Raw genomic sequence first — 19,800 nt, 5'->3', positions numbered from 1 at the left:
TTATATGGATATGACACTAGGAAATGAGTATTCAAAAAAAAAAACGAGAGCATGCGCACACACCTACGCACGCACGCATACATTACGCAATGGCGAGCAGTTTGCGCGAACGCGCGTGAATCGATCAGCGATGCAGAGGGAGCGAAAATGCATTGCATAGTGCGCACGTAAGCGTTCAGGAAATGACAACAGGAAACAGCGGAATATACAACGTAGACATTGTGAAGAAAACGAAGTACCCGATGTATGTGTATCAGATAATTGTTATGTGTTCGTTTATTTCTATTAACTTCGCTTGCCACGAAGGAGGTGCTCTTCAGGCATTTTCGATACCGACGACACTAACCCTTTCCCTTTCTTCACGGCGCTAACTAGCGCTCGACATAAAAAAATGTGGCCGAATGTATCTGAGACACATAGAGGCAGAAATACGTTGCAATGTTTTGCTCACTAACAAATAAATAGTCTTCTTGAAATGTGACTTCCTTCGAGAAAAAAGACAGAGGGAAAAGAAAAGTATAACTAGGCTTAGCAACGAGAACGAGCGATGTGCGGTAAAAACGAAACAAGGAAACGCGTGCGAAATGTTCCCCGCGACGCCTTTGTATTACATTTCGCATCATCCGTACAGAGACGGAAACAACCAGCCTTATACTGAATACAAAAAGAAAAAGGAGAGCAAAAACCAAGTCTTCTCCGTTAAGGTGCATGGTAATAGCATTCCTTTCTTTCTCTCTTTTTCCCACCTTTCCTTTTTTAGCCCCTTTCGCAGGGCGCGTTGTTGCTGCCTCATTTTCGCAGATTTTATGCGCATGCATGATTGTGTTGTCCACTGGGCGTCTGACAATGGCGGCCAGCCGAAAGGAGATTTACGCGTCGCGGCTTGGCGTATTGCGCCCCAGGGCACCTAATAGAAAGCGACAAATAAATATGAAAAAGCAGTATCCTCATGACGTGAGCGGTGCCTGGTAGTGCCTTGCTCCTTCTACTTTCATTTCGTTCACGTTCTGTCAGACCTAGCGCTCATACATCTTCGCTTCTTGCGCCAACGAACAACGAAAAAGGCATGGTTCTTCCTTAACCACGGGTATGTTTCTAATAATTTCGAGCATGGCCAACGAGACAACAGATGCGGCGATATATTCATTTTCTCAGCACCTAAGGTTATAACAGAGTCCTTCGATAAAAAGAAAGTCGTCAAAGGGAGTCTACTCTATTTAGCAGCCAATAGTCTTGTTTTATTGTCTGAGTAGTTTCCGTAAAGTGCATAATGTTTGGAACTTCTATTTACTTACGGATGGGCAAACGAGACGCCCCTATACTTAGCTTTGTTGTGTATTTTGATTGCCCTTCTCAAGGTTGTGTGAATCCTTGTTGTGTGCATGCCTTTAATGGGGAGAATGTAGCGTTGATTTCCTAACCGTGTCTTAGGATTGCGTTCTCTAATGTAGCCTATTTTTTCAATTGTTAACGGTCATGAATCGGGCCTGTCTGGTACGAATAGTGAGGGAACTGTGTTCCAATTAACTGCGAGAATGGGCGCCCACTCCACCTTGTGTTATCGTCCTGCAATTCTTGAACAATTCGCATTTCGTGGAAGAACTGGCAACAAAGTGGCTTAAGTAAATCAAACTCACTATCTGGGCGAACGGCGTTGGTTCTTCAGAGTTGAGCACCACCGGCATGGAGAGCACCACGAGCATGATAGCGTGCACCATGAGTGCAAGAACCAGATTCTGGTGCACCCGCGTCCGAGAGCACTGCAGCGACCTGCGAGGAGAGCATAACGAAAAGCGTCTCAGCAGTTATTTCACGATCCGTCGCTGTTAACCACAGCACCTATAAAGCCAGCTTGTCCTTTTTAAGATCATCGTAAGATGACATCGATGGCGGTTGAGCTTGCCGCTCTCAGTAGCGCGAGGAGTTGAGTCAACATTGAATAAGCACAAATGAATTAGGCGTTCTGCCGTGATTTTCAGTCGACATTTCAGAGCCTACTGTCAAGCCTACGTCATGCATCATGCGGCAGCTTAGTGTCCGATATCCGGGATGCTTTCCGAAGGGGCCACATCATCGTTTCTCGGTGGCGGCCGGGTCATGCATTGCTTCATGACCTGACTGATGGTGCTGCTCGGTCCGCGCACAATGCAGCCCATCGAATTCGGAACTCGGCTAACTGTTTAGAACGTCATTAGTGGAACACCTTTGACTGTCGGACTGTCACCTGTGAATTTTAGAGCCTTTTGTGACGCTGCAGCTACTGAAAGGCCTATCTTGCTAAGATGCAACGATATTGTGCCGCTTGCTCGGTTTTACATTTACAAAGACCTTTTTGGTCTACATTGGGATGGATGGGACAGCTTCATGCAACAGTTTGGCGTGAGGAGTCTATCGAACACCTCTGCATTTTCGAAATACTACTCCGATTTTTGGTGAAAATGTCCTTGGATCGTCACTGTAGTTCCTGAAGGTGAGAGACCACAGCGACTGACTGCAGTCTTGGTGTGCACTTGCGAACCTTCAGTATTCTCTTCGTTTACTTACTTCTTTTGATCCTTCTACCTCCTACATAGGGTACAGAACACAGCGCATGCATACGGTTGATTTTCCTGCCTTCCCTTTATATATACTTTTCTTTTGCTCTCTTATGCGTCAAACTCACTGCATTTACTTGCTGCAAATCACTGGTAAAAATTATCAGTCGGACGGACGGAGAGAGGAATCGGCAGAAGCTCTGGCAGTCAATGAAATACAGATATTGCGTCGCGATTTAAGCCGGTTGAACGACAGAGCTTTCGCAGATAAAGAAAAAAGAAAAAAAATACGCAAAGAAAAAAAAAAAAACCTCAGTACCATGAACTCGACCGTCATTCATGCAGCGGGTCACAGCATCACTGCTGTACTTTTTGAAGACGTCTGAGTTTTGAGATCATCCATAATTGCGCGGTGAACGCTGTTATAAATAAACGCTTCACTGGTTATTCCTTTTTTTTGCCCTTCCTGTTTTCCTTTTCCGCCCACTTTCCTTCCTCTCATTGTACAGCAGCCAACCCTGTGCAACCTGGTCAACCTGCCTGCCTTCCTTTTCTTTCTCACTTAAAGGTATAGATTGTGGCTCAAAACGAGCTCGCGTCTTACGGTATGGAGTTGAGGAGGAATGAATGGAAGGCACTGGGTCATTCAAGTTCACACGGTCCCGCATTAAAGCTTAACGACGTCAGTGAGGCGGTTATCTGATCAAGGAGAACGGTGCCAAAGAGCCAGATGGAGACACTCTTATATTGAATAACGACATTTTACGTTGAAATTGCTTCGCGTGACAGAAAGCTGTAGAAGAGCTGGGCAGAGCCACATGGGCTACTGCCTCGCACACTGTGCTTGGGCTTCGGGCAAGTCACTACCAATCATCGAATTAAATTTTAGGATGGGCAATTTTGTGGCCTCCTCGCACACCCGGTGTGGAATTGAGCGAGGTCAGTTGCCGCCATCGCTTCTCCGTTCACGTACAGTTGCTTCAGATCGACAACTCTCAAAACTTCTTTAGCGCTGAAAGGGATTCGCAGCTGGTAAGAACAGTGCGGGCGTGCTTTTAGTAATACTCTTTCTGAGGTCAGCACTACGAGGGCTATTGCATTCGTGAAGACACGGCAGTCAAGGCCATTGACCCGAAACACGTCCCATTTCTTTTTTTTTTTGTGCAGACATCCTCGCTGCCATTACTGGGAATGATACTTAGCTGTCAAACGTTTTATTGCAAGGCTGTTCAGCGTATAAAAAACTAACACCGCGTCCTAAAAAGAAAAAAAAAACCGCGCAAGTCCGGTAGCCCGAATTCTAGTTCAGAGCGAAGCACTTGTGCCCGTAGTCATGCCGAGTATGTAGGCTTCTCAGTCTTGCTGGCCTTCGCAGCTTTACCGAGACAGCAATCAATACATCGCAGCCACTAGGCGCGCCGGTGGCTACAACCATCCACAGGCTATATATATATATATATATATATATATATATATATATATATATATACCCGAAGAAAGAAAGAAAAAGGAAAAGAAAGACGGTAAATACACCCACTTGGCGCCTATCACAACGTAGATGGCGAGACGGTAAACTTCACGCATCACTGAGATGCACTATGGCGGTACAGAACAGATAAAACCTCTGGAAACATACGTGAAACTCGAAACCCACTGTTTCGACAGATTAGCCACGTGGCCTATGAAATCGACCTGGTGCACTCTACCGAGAGGCCGGACGGTGCAATCTCGGAAGCCATGGTTCATAGTTGCGCGGCGCAGGCATCGATCGCGGTGTTTTTTGGCGTACTGCAGTGAGGGGCCCCACCAGGTGCGCCGCTTATCTGGTCGAACTCTCTGCGGTAGTGGGCAGCGAGTGTCAACACGTACACTAATCTTACAACGTGGTTCTCACACCTTCTCTTAATTTCCATTAGCTAGACAACTAGAACATCTGTCACAATACCATCGCTCAAGAATAGCCGTGAAGCGTCATTAAAACTCGCTGAGCACTCCGGTCATCGGGTGGTGTGGCTATCCACGTTTTTTCTCTTATTTAGTCAAAGGGCAGTGTCGAGGGGAGGAAGTTTACAGAATTAGAAAGGGCGTAAGGCGACGCTGAGCTACAGCCTGAATTTGTCCTTTTCATTTCGTGCAACATCATGCAATCGTAAGGCCTCTCCTAAACGCAATCTAACCGCCGCAATGTACAGCTGCAAGGTGACACAACTTGAGCGCCAATTGTGTGCTTACACGGAGAAATCGTGCTGCCGTTTCCGCAGATTCCCGAGGGGTTGTCTTGAGAACTTTAAATAACCGATGCGCTCACCCAGTTTCTGTGCAAGTAAAATTTCTCGGAAGAGCCCGTAATTTTATAGCTCACGTCTTGCATTTTCCCCTTAGCGCTTGCGTTAGGCAAGTGGAAATTTCGGAGATGCCATGCGTGGGGGCGCACCGGCAACCAGCCGTGCAGGTTCCATGACAAATAGCTCTAATTTCAGGGGCCGCTTCGCTCCAAAGGAGGTCCGGTCCTTAACGGGGATCGTATGTTATCTAGGGCCTCGCACTGCTTTGCAAGAGGTGAACCCGGCGATGCACCAGTTCGGGGTTCTTGATTAAATCGGGCCGCCGGGAGTTCTTTAGCTTGCGGCAAAGCGGAAATAAAATGCCTAATATTTACCTTCAACTTTTTCACAATAAGTCAGCTCGTATGACCTGAAAATAGGGAAATCTGTGACGGCTTGCTGAATCAAACAAAAAATGCAGCGAACTTTAAATCCTGTGCACCTCCATTATAGGCGATGGAGTGTTGCCAGCGCGCTTAGGTTTCATGCACTCGCAGGAACTAGCTAAGCTCTAGCACGTGCCTTCCACGCTTACTTACAAAAGTCTAAATATCATGTTCTAATTCCCAAGAGGAAACAGTGGACAGGCATTCAGTGATCTGCATATAACGAACGTGAGAGAGAGAAACGTTTACTACTAATAAAAAATAATACGAGTGCATGAAACATTCATATAACTTTCAAAGGCAGTCTTTGTTGACAGCCGGAGCCACAAGTGAGCCAAAAGCGATTCTTTTGCGATGTATTCTCCCCTCACACATATAGGATAAAACATTTGTGACGGCATTTCGCTTTCTCTTGCGTTGAGTTGTTTTTGCGATGTTATGTGGAAAATTGTCACGCTAGAGTGTCTCTGTGGCTCCTTGATTCAAGGAAGCGTGAAATCGTTCTTGAAATTTCGCCTGAATGAGAAAGGGAAGTGATAAAGGAAATTAAGGAAGACTACCAGGCTGAAGCTTGGTTTGGTACCCGGCACTGTGGAAGGGGGAAATCGGGACTAATAGATAGACAGATGAAGGTAAAACAAAGACACTGTATGAACGCATACAGTACAAGAACGGTGATCGTCCAGTCTCTCCAAAGCTTTGCACGCCTATTCTCTATATGAAAAAAATCAATGACTGTCGCACAAAAGGTGGTCGATATATGATCAATGCAAGGAAGACCATCAGCGAAAACGTCGAGGTTCAGAAAGGACCACGTCTGGCTATGAAAAAGCAGTACTTTTTAGTGATAAAGCCTTCGAGTGCAGATAGCGCTGATGTCGAGTAATTATTTTTTTCAAAGTGCAGTAATGTATTTATTCCCACACGTTCGCAGGAGGCTGTGGACCTTCTTGAATACTTTTTGCGTTAACAAGGTACAACTCCATGCCCTGTGAGCTTGACGCTCCATGGAGTACTGGCTCTGAATATCCTAAAATACACCCCATGGTGTATTGGCAGCGAAAATCCTACAAAGGAAACCCATGAGTTTCTATTGACACTACAAAAGGAAACCCTTTCATTGTTGCTTCATTCTACTATAGGGTGGATGGCACTTCTTGATTCTGAAACTTGTTCCAGATGCCGAATTAACGCGGCACCCATCTGCATTATTCACTCTCTCTGCGATTTAGGCTATCGATTACTTCGCTGTCACCCTGCAATCTGCCGGCTTCCCGGTTAATTGGCATAGCGGAGCGACGGCCCTTGAAAGGTGTTGGTGCCGGTTTCGATCCTCTGACTACGACGAAAGAAATGTTCTTTAACTGTGAACCTTCCTTTCTGAGAAAATCCTACGAGTTCTCCTAGTAGCTTTATGCTACTATTAGGTAAATGTAATTTTCTTTCCCTTTCACGTCATAAAACTAATCTTACTAATAGGGCATGAAGCTTCACTGACGCAATATAGTGCGTTGCTGGGCTAGTTGGTGCATAACTTTAAAGCCTTAGCAGTATGAGTGTAAAGTGAAAAAAAAGCGCGCACACACACACACACACACACACACACACACGCACACACGCGCGCGCACACACACACACGCGCGCGCGCACACGCGCACACGCGCACACACGCGCGCACACACTCACGCGCACACACACACACGCGCACACACACACACACAGAGACACAGACACACACACAGACACACGCGCACGCACGCGTACGCGCGCGCACACATACATACATACATACACACACATACACACACATACACACACACATACACACACATACACATACACACATACACACACACATACACATACATACATACACATACACACACATACACACACACACGCATACACGCGCATATACACATACACGCACACACGCACATACATACATACATACATACATACATATATATATATATATATATATATATATATATATATATATATATATATATATATATATATATATATATATATAAATGGGGGCTGTCGTTCTCAAAATTGCGAGGAACAACTTTGGTTAGAATGTAACAAGAGGTATGAGCAACCTTAGTGTTAGACTGGTGTGACAATATAACCCGCATATACCGCAATGCCATATAGCAAGACGTAGCCACGTATACATATGCCTACATAATTTTGTCAGTTTTCGCTCACGGACAACGCCACCGACGCTGATGACGAATTTTATGTGACACAGAGCCCTTAAAGGGGCTGGCAAGCAGTTTTCATAATAGCTATTTTTTAATGCAATAGAAATCTTACCGGTCAGTGGCTAATCACGAAGGGGTAACGGAAAATGCCATGTAGCATTGTTTATCATAATTTTCGATCCCCAGTGAGGATGTAGTCGTTCCCTGGAAGCATGCTCAAAATGGTGATAGGTGAGCGCGATAGCGATTGTACGCCGGCATTAGTGGGAGGCAGGCGACAAGTACGGCCGTAACCGCGAGGAAATATTATTTCGTTTATGAAGTCGATGTTCCTGCGATTCATGCTTTCCGAAGCGTCAAAGTATTTCTTAGAGGGTCTTCCCGCCGCCTCACTCCAAGCTAAGCAGGCCGCACGCGGTCACACTCAGACTCCTGCAAACGAACTCCTACCCAAATCCGGCGTCCCTTAATAGCACATATCCTGAAATTTATCCAAATTGTTCTTGCGTGGCCTGTGGTGAGGTTGGTACTTTGCCTCATATGCTCTGGGAGTGCGGGTCGCTGGGCCCGAAGTTCACCAAGGAAGAGTGGGACACGCTTCTGCGGTGTCCCGTCTTTGAGGACCAAATCCTGGCCGTCCAGCGCGCCCGCGATCGGGCCGGCAGACTAGATCTGTCAGCCCCATCGTGGGATTAGCCGGGTGCGCGTTTTATCGCGTTTTGCTGGACCAAATAAAAGTTTATTCACTAAAGTATTTCTGCGATAATAGCCGCGTGTTTTCATGGTTTCCTGTCCAAGTATACATTGGTATTTAACCAGTAAAAACGATACCAACCGAATCGAAAACAAAACGACGCTTTTACACGTGATACGTAGTTCAGCGTGCTGCTGTAGCCATTCGTGCGCCATTGATTTCCGAAGTATAGAATAAAGCGCAAGTGTCTAATAATGTAGCAACTGCAATTTGAAGCAATAATTATGTTGTACTTAATAACAGCCGACTTACGTAGTCTCATAAACCACATGCGAAGTACCAAAATTTCATCGCCAGGCCTCGCCACTTACTAGCTTGTGAGACTTTCTTTGCCAATTTAAACTTATAATTTCTAATTAACTCGTGAACAGCATGCTGGATTCTATCACTATAAATCAAGGGCATTTAATTTTCATGGACGTCTCACAACACATTCTGGCCAGTTGTCAGTACCTTTAACGCTATCGCCTCAGAATGGATCTGGGAACTCAAATAGGTGCGCCGTAATATGCTAACGCATTTATCTCTCGTTTACGGCTAAATCGGTACTGAATTAATTGTCGATTTAGGTCTATCGCCCCTGGCGTTTTGCTGCGCCACAATTCTGTTAAACGAAGAAATTCAGTGGTTTGAGTGAAGCTCCCGCACACCGCTCCAACCACATACATTAAACCTGGGCAACACTGTTCAATTTTCCTTGCAGAGGAGGTTTCAGGCCTTGGGTCCAGATACAAAAAGAGATGGTTTCAGACGACTAACAATGGAGTACAATATAAATACATTTGAATATCCTCGAGAAAGAAGGAAATGAAAATTGGAGAGGTATGCTGGGTGGCACGCCTGGCGTGCTACTCCAGATGAAAGTGATGATAAATGAAATGATATACGCACGACACACGGCACTTAACACAGCATAACACATACATAAGACGCATATAACACAACATAAAATTATAATGTGTCCCGTTCAAATTAGTGTCTCTCAGGAAAGTTAATAGCGCCTTTGTAGTACAGGACGTACAATATTCCCTAGGTAATAGTCCAAGTGGTTGTTGCAGCTCAACAGGCACTGAAGGCCTGAAGCACATTTGGGGTGTCATTAGGATAGCCCTTTGTAACGCAACTAGGTTGCTATTGCACGTGCGCTTTGCCCCCTCCTGCATTTCACGCCGGGAAATGGTGATTCTACCAGATTAATATACATGATCCTTGAGACGCGTTAGTATGAATGGTCGGACAACAGACTTTTCAACAGAGTAGCTCAAGCTCAGTTTTTGTAGGAAAGCCATTCTTTTGGTTAAGACCCTCTTGCAAGCTTTACCGCAACAGCAATGAGAGCAACAAAAATAAAATGAATGAATGAATGAATGAATGAATGAATGAATGAATGAATGAATGAATGAATGAATGAATGAATGAATGAATGAATGTGTGTGTGTGTGTGTGCCAGCTATGTCATATGTGTTCTCTTTTCGCGTCCATTTTGCGTCGTTGATTTACTGAAAAATATTTTTTGTGAAAGTTAAAAATTCATACTTCCCCTCCACGTAAACAGCAACTAAGGGCGCTATGCAGGATGCGCCGAGTTTGGCGAAACTCGGGATCTTCACGAGCTCTGGCGACACCCCAAAATGAAAGCACGAATGGTACCGAGACACAGTTTATCTTTCGACAAGCCTCCAGTTTCATTGGTTTATCTAGATTCACTCTGGCTGGCTATCATTTCTTGGGCGTTGCCTTCTGGGCGGTCGACAAACTGGGGCTCACGTGATCATACCGTCGGTGCATGGTCGTGCATTCTTTCACTTGTTTGTCGTTCCACCGAGTGCATTACATGCAGAAGCAAGTTGTAAAACAAATGCATTTAGTACAATATTATTAGTTACTTTAACGTGGTTTAGAAGCATTTTGAAGCTTGCGAGATGTGCACTGAATGCGTCTTAGACTAATTTGTAATTTAGTACGCTTCGCATTATACCACGAGGGAGCGCTGTAGTGGCGTCATCACATCCATTCACCGGGCAAGCATGGCGGCTAAGCATCAGGGAGGCCCAGTGTAAACAAACCCGTACAACGAGCTTGCAGTGCGCGACGTAGTGATCAGGCTCGACGAAGGCCACTATTTCTTGGATAGTTCTGTTCCTCCGTGGGCAATCTTCCCGTGCACCCGGTAAGACTGCCAATAGCTTCGGCGATTTTACAGATCGCAACGCGCACCTACTGTTCACGGCGAAGTGCTGAAGAAACAACTTGTCCGGTGCTGCTTCTGCGAGTGCGCCGAGTTCCTCCACTCTGCGTGACTGCGAGCGTCACGAACATTACATAGTGTGGGCAAAAGGTAGACATCCTATATAGCTACGAAGCGACGAGGTGGTACCGACGATGGATCTCGCTACCAACACAGTGAAGGAGACTTCGACAAACTGCAGATAAGTATATTTCTACTGTTTCATATTTAGCATAATAAGAGTGCACGGATTAAGTCACTTTCGTAGTAACGAACTGAATGTCCAGCAGTTTAAAGAAGGCAGTGAGAACCAATGAGTGTTCGTGCTTTTACGTGCAAGTGGGCCCGCGAAAATATGGAATAGATGAAGGTAACCTCCACTAACTTGGTAAGGCAACAGAAATTCATGAGTGACATTAAGCTAGAAAATTTATGGAAGAGTATCTTTATCCAAGTGAAATATCAATAGCAAGTACTGATATAAAGCAGGAAACTTATACAAAAATTTCATGGGTTGAACAGCACATGGAAGGCATTACCGAATCGTGATCGCCACGTTACCGATATCCTTGAAAAAAGTCTAGAATCATTGCATTCCACCGGTTATGCAATATGGGACATAAACCTGGAGGTTAACAAAGAAACTTGAGATGTCAAGGACTGTGTAGAAAGCGAAGTAACAAAAATTGTTGCAGATAGCATTAAGGCAGGAAGACAGTGGCGTAGTAAACCGTGGCAACTGATATGCTAGTTGAGATTAAAAAAGAAAGGAATCGGCAGGCAGGCCATGCACGTATTCGATCACTTGTTGCCAATTCATATCAGGTGATTACATAAGCATTACAGAATGAATGTCAAGGAGAGAGAACTACAGCCAAGGATGGTAGAAAATTGCGTAATGGGACAAGAATATGATGTTTGTAGGCATAGGATGCAATCAGCTCGTATAAGACGGGATTGTAGGGTGAGGCATTTGTTTTGCAGCGAACAAAAATAGGTTTGTGGTGCTGACAGTAGAGACTCGTGAAGGTGCAGGGCCACCTCAGCTGCTGGCACACTAATCAACATGACAATTGGCTCTGAAAAAGAAAACCCCAGTTTTGAAAAATAAAGCAATGTTGTCCCAACGCATTGTTTTACTATGCATACTACACTAGAGGCTTCCACATTTAAGGGCACTTGGTACTAATAGTGCAACGAGCATTTTTCTTTGTAAATAATGGTTTGTACGTGGCTGATTCATTCCAATACACTTTTTTGCAGCAAAACATTCTGCTGCTGGAGCCACTCAACCGCCTGGTGGCAGTAGGCGAGCGCCAGGCACGTGCTCTTGAGAGTGTGGCAAAGGTCCAGAGGGCTGCTCCGCAACAGTAGTATCGGTGCCCTCACTGCTCTCCTGTCGAGCCCACAGAAGGCACCTTATAAAGGAGCTTTCAGTTTAATATTTTGTTTATTATTCAGGAACATGAATAAAATTATTGCAGTAAACATTGTGCTGTGCATATTAGGAGACTTATAACATGCACTTTGTGTCCCTTCAAAATAGGCAAAAACGTAAGACAACCTGTGCCACTCTTGGACCATGTAAATAAAAAATACACTAATGCAGCATACACGTCATCATGCTGTTTGTTCTTTCTATGTGCAAGAATACAGTGCGTGTTCATTAGCCACAAGATGAACGGTGTGTGTAATTCACAATGAAGAAAGGAAACAGCAGGAGCTTAATAATGCTATCACCTATAGACTGTGCATATGACTGCAACACTCCCCAATTCAAATGTGCCATGCATTTACAAATTACATGCATGTTCGATACCACATATTCTTTAACATTGTCTTATAATTGCATGTACCATATTTCACACATCTTAAGCCCTTGCATAGCACACTTCTGATGTATCCATTTCATAGGCCAAATAATTGTACACTTTGTCCTTTTGTGTTGTATGAAAAGCAGCATCCTTTACAGTCGGATAAAACTTCAGAAGACAGGAGAGGCCCCACCCAGATGACCAAAGCGCAGCAGCCGATTGCCTACACGTCTAAAGAAATAGTCCCTCTCCAACGAGCAATATTAGTCTGTCTGGCGGCACGATATCAGTCTCGAGTGCGTGCCCATTGGTGCAGGCTTGTGTTCACCTGCCTTAAAGTGCAGATTCCGCAGCCTCCTAAAGTTGTATCCGACTATAGAAACACGTAATGCCTTGCACCAGTTGCATAGGCTTCTGCAATTTGATAGCACACAATGATCAGGAGCAGAAATCTATAAAGGCATCCAAGCAAAGCTGGCTGGCCACACTTCCATTATGAGGGGCTGAAAAAGGTCTCGCCAAATATTCCCATGACGTCCTTGAAAAAGAGGTGGTGTTTGACACTTCTTTAGAATCAAAAACAGATTACACTGAATGTTGTGTAGCACGTCAAAACAAACTGAGCTTGGTTATTTGCACAGCATGTAATGGGAGGTCGAGCTTCACATAGGAAACAAACTGCTCTGTCCAGTACAATTTTGAGGCCGGTATGGCACCTATTATGGCACCGGTATGGCACCTATTATGTCAACAGTATCTATATACAAATTACACTTTTCACAGGCCATTGATTTCACCATTATTTTTGTGTGATGGTTCTTTCAATCAGCGCTTGTATTACATGAGCAGGTGGATTAGAAAGCAAAGCTTTGTTTGCAAACCTTCCGAATTCCATAAGTGTGTGGCAAGGCACTGGCATGTTGTCGAATAGCTCACACTTCCTCGGTCCTGCACCAAAGAAGCCCAATGCTCTATTTTAAGTTGGATCGCACAACAATTCAACGGCACACAAAGGAGTGTAACACACACAGCAAAGCATTCTGCTGTGTGTATTTCTCTTTGTGCCCCGTCGAATTGTTGTGCAATTAAACTTCAAGCTTCTATACCAATACACCGTCTTCAACCTCACCAATGCTCTAGTTATTAGGCCACAATGGTGCACATCTTTGAAATTTCCCAACACAAATTAGTTCTCCAAAAAATCACAAATGTTAAATTTTGCAGCACAGCTGTATGTATGAACGTGCCATATTCTTTACCACTAAACTCACAGGAATCAAAGAGGCAAGCATTAACGAGCCTTGCTGCCGCCGTTACCATTATCATCATGACACCAATGGAAAGACAGTGCCACGTTTCAGTAAAGGGAGTGCTGGAGGGAAAGGTGTGACAGCGAGGGCTTACAATAAAAATAACAGTTACGAGACATGTTCAATGCCAACATATGCTGCATGTCGCTCAGCCTACTTTGGCAATGCGGCAAGTGTTTACTCGTTTGGGCATATCACGTTTTGTGTAGTTATTGCTCTAAAGCTGTACAAATGGTCTATTTGCTCTGCAAGTTTTATTTTTATCATGGTAGGTTAAAGACCCACTTTTCATTGGCATCTGCACCACATTTCTCCCGATATGTAATAATGCCTTGGTGGTTCATGACATCTTCACGTACAGAGAGTTCTGCAGAGTATCGGATGTGCATTGTTCTAATGCTTAAGAATTAGAGCCCCATTATGAGACGAAAATATACAATTTATCCATCCAAAATAACGCCGCCCCCCCCCCCCCAAAAAAAAAGAAGATGCACTGAACCTCTGGCACATGCATCGACAGTGAACAGAGCAAACAATCTGAAGTATTTTCTTCATGCAAGCCAACACACTAAGATTCTCAATGCATTTTCATTTCGCCACAAATGCATAGGCACAACCGGCTTGGCGCAACATCCACATCTCGCGCTGCAACAAATTGTGCAATGCCTCGCTGTTTCATAGTGCGGCCGATAGATTACGCATGACCAAAATTCAGCATTGTGCATACTTAGTAACTTCACCAATGAAGAACCCCAAGTTCTTTATGAGATTAGGATTCATAGGTTACTTCGCACAATTAGTGATATCCATTTATCTATTTATACTTAACCCCTTTCCCAAGAAAGTGAGCCATTTGGAAGGCACCCTGACAGATAAATAGAACAATCGACAAAAAGTGATCAACCAGCGAAAAAGTCTGTTAATCACAGTAACGCTGACATTGAAGGCGCCTTAATTCCTACGTACGTTCCTTCGACACACCCGACTACGTTCGTAATGTTCCCACGAAGTGGGAAGCATTCTTTTATATATGCCCGCTCCGCCGCAGTATTCTGGAAAGCTAGCCACCGCTTACGCACTGCCGCATCGATAAGCGCGTCGGACACATCTCTGACACAGTGGCTAACAGTAGTTTGATGGCGTCCGATGTAACGCTCGGCGCCGACGCTTCCCTGAAAACTCCCAGTCCCGTAGAAACGGAGGGCACAGATGACTTGCTCTAAGACGGTGAGCGAATGAAGCCCGCCACGCTGTCACCGCAGACGAGAGTCTTCGCCTCGCTCGTCACACAGCCAGCACACTGATGTCTTCGACAGGCGAAAATGACGCTGAAACTCCCCGCCGGTCATGCAGGTGAACGGGTCCGGACGGTCATACTGACGCTTGCTGCCGCTGGATGCAATGCCGCTGCCGCTGCTGCTGCCGCCGCCATGTTCCCGAGTTGAACTCGGAGGGGGTTTCGCGATGTACGAGTTTAGCACGAGTTCGCCTGTCAATCAAAACCAGAGGTCACGCCCCGCGCGAGGCATGTAACTATTGCGCGCGCACCCACTACAGTTGGGCCACGCCCAACTTATCTGCCGGCAACAGCGACGCGGTGTCGAGCTGAGAGGCATCAACAATCTTGACCGCCGACATAAAACACGCACAACGCACTGTCATCGGTGATGTACTGAGCACCACTATCGAAAACAAAGCGTTGCCTGTCGCTGGCACACATCTTCTCGGGCTGAGATGGCCGCACAACACGGTTTCATTGCCTGCATTGCGGCGCGTAGCGCACAGTAAATAATTATCGGCACGTCACTGTAGGTGCTTGCATGGCGTCGAGGGGGACGACGATGCTGAGGAGGGCTTATTGCAGCAGTCGTTTCAGATAGCTGCTCTGTCATCGGTGATGAAACGGAGCCACAACGTCGTAAACACGATCAGCGTCCGAGAATCGCTCGCTCTTCTAGGCCCAGTGCAATGACATTTCTTCATCACAAGCACTGCGCACTCAACAGTTCCAACACATCTCTCCGTTCGAAATCTGATTTCATAACTGCACACAAGAGTCCTCACCTGCCAAAATGCGAGTGCTGCGGTGTCGTTACGATATCCATCTGCGATCGCTGCTGGCTCCAGCAGAGGTAATCCGCAAGCACCTTCGACTGCACAACACACTCATATACTGCGTACGTGCGCTCAGAGGCGCCTTCACTGGGCAAGCGATGACAAGCGATGAATTCTGTCGCTGGGGAAGCACGCACGTTTCGCAATGTATCGCAAAGGCTTCGCGCACAAAGATAAACTGGTACATTTTCACTGAACTGCGACACTACGCACTCTAAAATAACATACCGCCATTTTACAGCGACAGCTGTTGTGTCGTTTTTAGTTGGTAAAGCGGGCGCCTTAATAGCCTAGTGAAGCGCCTGCGATGAACAGCCGTACCGCGGCGCTGCGTTTCTATTCCCCTAATAGAGAAAGAGTGGCCATGACCCTCCATGGATCATGACCGACTTTATTGAGAATAGCACTGCAGCGCCCCTAGGCGACTTATCACCGTATGAACGCCCTCGTGCGTGCGACCCGTTTCAATGTACCGCTTCTAAGCTTTCGCCTCCCTGTCGCCACTCACGGCAAGATGTGCAAAATTTAATAATTTGCTCGATCTCCGTTTATCATCACAAATTTCTAGCATTGAAAACGAAAAACAGATACCTAAAGAAATAAAAATGTGCGTTATTTTATTTGTCGCATTTTAACGTATTCGTTTGAGTGAAAGTGTAGGTGCAAGAATGCGCCGCATGTACCCCGTTCGCATTCGATGGAGGATAGATAGATAGCGCCCGAAAGATGAGGCACGCCCTTGACGCGCCCGGGAAAGGCGTGGCAAACGGCTCACGGCAAGTGTGCTGACAGACAGCGGGGCAGTCACGGTATCGCTAAGTTGCGATAATCCGTTGATAACAATACGCGGCGCTGGCGCGTTTCGTTGTGCAGCCTTCTGCGCTTGAAACGTGGAAGCAGCGTGCCGCGCAGGGTGCGCTCATGTTGTCATACGCGACTTTCTGTCTACATATTTTTTGCCTGCACCTTCGGCCCGTTGCGCGCTATCTCCGTTCACTGACTGCCGTCGAGCAAACTCGGGCAAAACTCGGGTGAACGAGAAACTCGGGGCATCCTGCATAGCACCCTAAGACGCGCAAACTGCGCTAGCATTGAATACCAGACAGTAACTTGAAAACATAAGATAAAGGGACAAATGTTTGCAATTTCCTCAGCGTAACGGAAAACCATAGAAAACGAACGTTCACATTATCTCGTGCTGGATAACTCACAACGGCAGGTTAGGACAGGTACTTCAACATTGACTCGCATATTGCTGAACTCTTTGGCGCTCTGTGAGAATCCCATTAGCATAGGCAATTTTTTTACTTATTTATGAAAACAACGTGATATGTTTGACTTTTAAGGAGTAATGGATTGCGGGAGCAAACGCATTGAATAAATGCGCATCAAAATGACTCTCCTTTCTTTGTTTTCTTTCTCTTTTTTTGCGCAACATCAAGATATGTTTTGTACACACAGGGTTATCAAACGCGCCAAAGACAAAGTTCAGTCAGGATTTTAGATAGACTATACCATCCTTACTTTTGTCGGCCTTCAAATACCCACCAGAAATTATTGGGACTTCCAATACTGGCAGACATTTTCTTCCCGCAGGGCATTGTAAGGGAGATGAATATAGATCGATCGTCTGAAGTCCCACACAACAGTCACTCTGACCTAGGCACCAAGCGGCAGAAGCGCCTTTCAACCTATGTACGCATCGTGGGCCGTAGTTTTGGAAGCGTTACTAGTGAAAACGTAAGCAGCTGTGGGCGGCGTAATATTCATCCTACTGTCATTGTGCACTCCCACGTTCAATCAGTGGGGCAGGTGGTAAATTACTGACGGCAGAAAGCAGACGAGCGAAGCGAATCCCCTTTTTTCAGTGGGATGAAACATTCACTGTCGCAATAGTTTCGTCACCATAAACATACGTCAGGGGAAAAAAAGAAAGAAAGAAAGAACCTCCGGGGATCGAAATACTGTCATGTATATTTCCGACCTGCTCACGAACGGAACGGGCAAGCTAAGAGTGAAACAAGGGAAGGCTACGAGTTAACCATTTCTCTGAGAGCTGGCTGTCTCATCTCAGTGCCTCGATTAATGGTCGATGGATGGATGGATGCTATGAGCGTCCCCTAAGGAACGGGGCGGTGGGTTGCGGCATCGTGTGTGCGCGCTGAGGACATGGTCGGTTAGCTCTCGGTGCGCTTCCCGTCGATGAGCTCTCGGTGCAACGGCTCTTTCCCACGCGGCAGTTCACCGCAGGATTTTCGCGGTACTCTCGGAGTTGGTGGCGCTCCTTCCATTAACCTTCTGTAGGTACAGAGGACCCCGAAATGGCTGAAAAGTACGGAACTACTGCACTCGGCGAGAAGTTTCAAAAATCGATCCTAGTAAGCGGCAAGGATCGAACTAAAGTAAAGAAGTTATTGCTCGACGCTGTGAGTCTAATGATGCTGTATTGTGATATTCATGAGCTGCAGTTTTTCCGGCACAGTTCTTTTTATTTATTTATTTATTTTTGATGCGGGAGATTTTCCGGAGGAGAAGGCATGTCTGATAGAAAAATAATAGAGAAAAACTTTAGGAAAGGGGAGGCTGGGAGGTGTTAACCAGGTTGCATCTGGTTTGCCCCTCCTACACTGGAGGAGGGAAGGCGGGTAGATGAAGGATTAAGGGAGAAGCAAAGGTTTAACAGCTGATGCGCGCGCAAACGCGACAGAGTTCGCTGTACCAACAAAGGCGTTTGCAGAGCGCAGTCATCTTCAAAAAGTGCAGCAGTGCTGTCATGGTCCTCTGGTCGGATGGCAGCCTGTTATTCTATGGTCCCGATCATTTTTCTATTTGAACGCTCTGTCGTCCGGTCACCTTAAAATGATATTCAAAGCCTGCACTTCATCATCAAAAGGAAATCGGTAGGTGAGGATATGTTCTGGGGTCTCGTTGCAATCACAAAGGTTGCACGAGACACTTATCATGATTGCGCCAATGCGGAGACCGTAGGATATAGAATAAAAGCACGCGGCCCGGTACACGTTCTGCAACAAATGATCGCAAAATTACCTGGCTAGTTGGTCTTTTTATTGCATGAAGAATTACACAAATAGCTTCTTCGTTTTAGTTGTTTTTCTTGCTGGTGTTGTTGTTGCCGTTGTTGATGTTGTTGCTGTAAATTTTTCTGTCATTGTAGAAGCTTCACCCTATAAAAATTAATCAACTGCTCCACCAACATTACTTGATATATGTGACGTTGTCGCTGACGGCCTAATTTCTGCTTTCGCGTTTTTCTGTGATGAATAGTCTTCGTGGTGTATCACGTTTCCTGTAAGCATCCTTGGATGATGAAGAATGGAAGACACTGGACAGCATGGCACGGTAAACAGAGTCGTGGTTGTTAGAATATGATGTGGAGCAATAACCTTAGACAATTCCCAGATAGGGCGGCCACGGTTGCCGCGTGACAAAGCGTACTGCGACAAGGATTTCAGCTGCAAAACACAAAACTTATGCTTCTTTCCAGGATTCTCAATATTTTTGTAGGCATCACTATCCGGCGAAGCCATCTTCTTTAAACTTTGCGGCATATATTCTATCAGTATATCGATTTGCGCTCGTATTGTATTCTGAATTTCCAGCCTACGACTTAATGTAGTACTTAACAGCTGAACCCTTAAAAAAATGCATGACATTCAGTTTCATTTACACAAAAATTACATTAAAGGCAACAGAAAGTCAATATCACGACATTATCTCTATAATGATTTTGTAAAGGAAGCGCAAACTAGGAACTTATAGCATGTCAGAAGCAATTACTGGCAGAGTTATGCGTTGTTTCTTATCTTAGGAATGCGTCACTCACCTGAAGTAACAGAATATGAACATGGTAGCAGATAGAAATATCAGGGACAAGAAAGAGAACAGCAGGAGGATGTAGCTGACCGCCAAGGAGACCACCGCCGACATCTCTTGCGGCTGCAAGTGTAGAAAAGAAAGAAAGAAAGAAAGTTAAAGGCGGTATGAGCTGATATTGAGCACTTACGCTCGCTGTACGTCGTTAATGGTCTTCAAGGGCATAAAGACGATCGTGCACCGCCAGTTCGAGTGTTCTCGCTCAAGTTCGCCGAAAACAGCGCTCTCCGCT

At 45.6% G+C, this 19,800-nt stretch overlaps 1 protein-coding gene and 1 long non-coding RNA gene across 2 annotated transcripts in view; one reads left to right on the top strand and one right to left on the bottom strand.

The window, feature by feature from the left end:
- Nucleotides 1-19,800, bottom strand: part of LOC139057228 (corticotropin-releasing factor receptor 2-like) — a 290,004-nt gene that overhangs the window by 49,520 nt on the left and 220,684 nt on the right. The window contains exons 4-5 of the mRNA XM_070535083.1: nt 19,519-19,631; nt 1,638-1,770 (exon numbers count right to left, since the gene is read on the bottom strand). Of these exons, the coding sequence (XP_070391184.1) occupies nt 1,638-1,770; nt 19,519-19,631 (246 nt within the window). The remainder of the gene's footprint in view (nt 1-1,637; nt 1,771-19,518; nt 19,632-19,800) is intronic.
- The window catches only part of LOC139057230 (uncharacterized), a 348,067-nt gene that overhangs the window by 111,009 nt on the left and 217,258 nt on the right, over nt 1-19,800 (top strand). The gene's annotated exons all lie outside the window — the stretch shown is intronic.

This window comes from Dermacentor albipictus, chromosome 3, assembly GCF_038994185.2.
Source record: "Dermacentor albipictus isolate Rhodes 1998 colony chromosome 3, USDA_Dalb.pri_finalv2, whole genome shotgun sequence".
Classification (NCBI taxonomy): Eukaryota; Metazoa; Arthropoda; class Arachnida; order Ixodida; family Ixodidae; genus Dermacentor; species Dermacentor albipictus.
The sequence above is the reverse complement of the archived record's forward strand: the minus strand, read 5'-3'. Positions and strand labels throughout refer to the sequence as shown.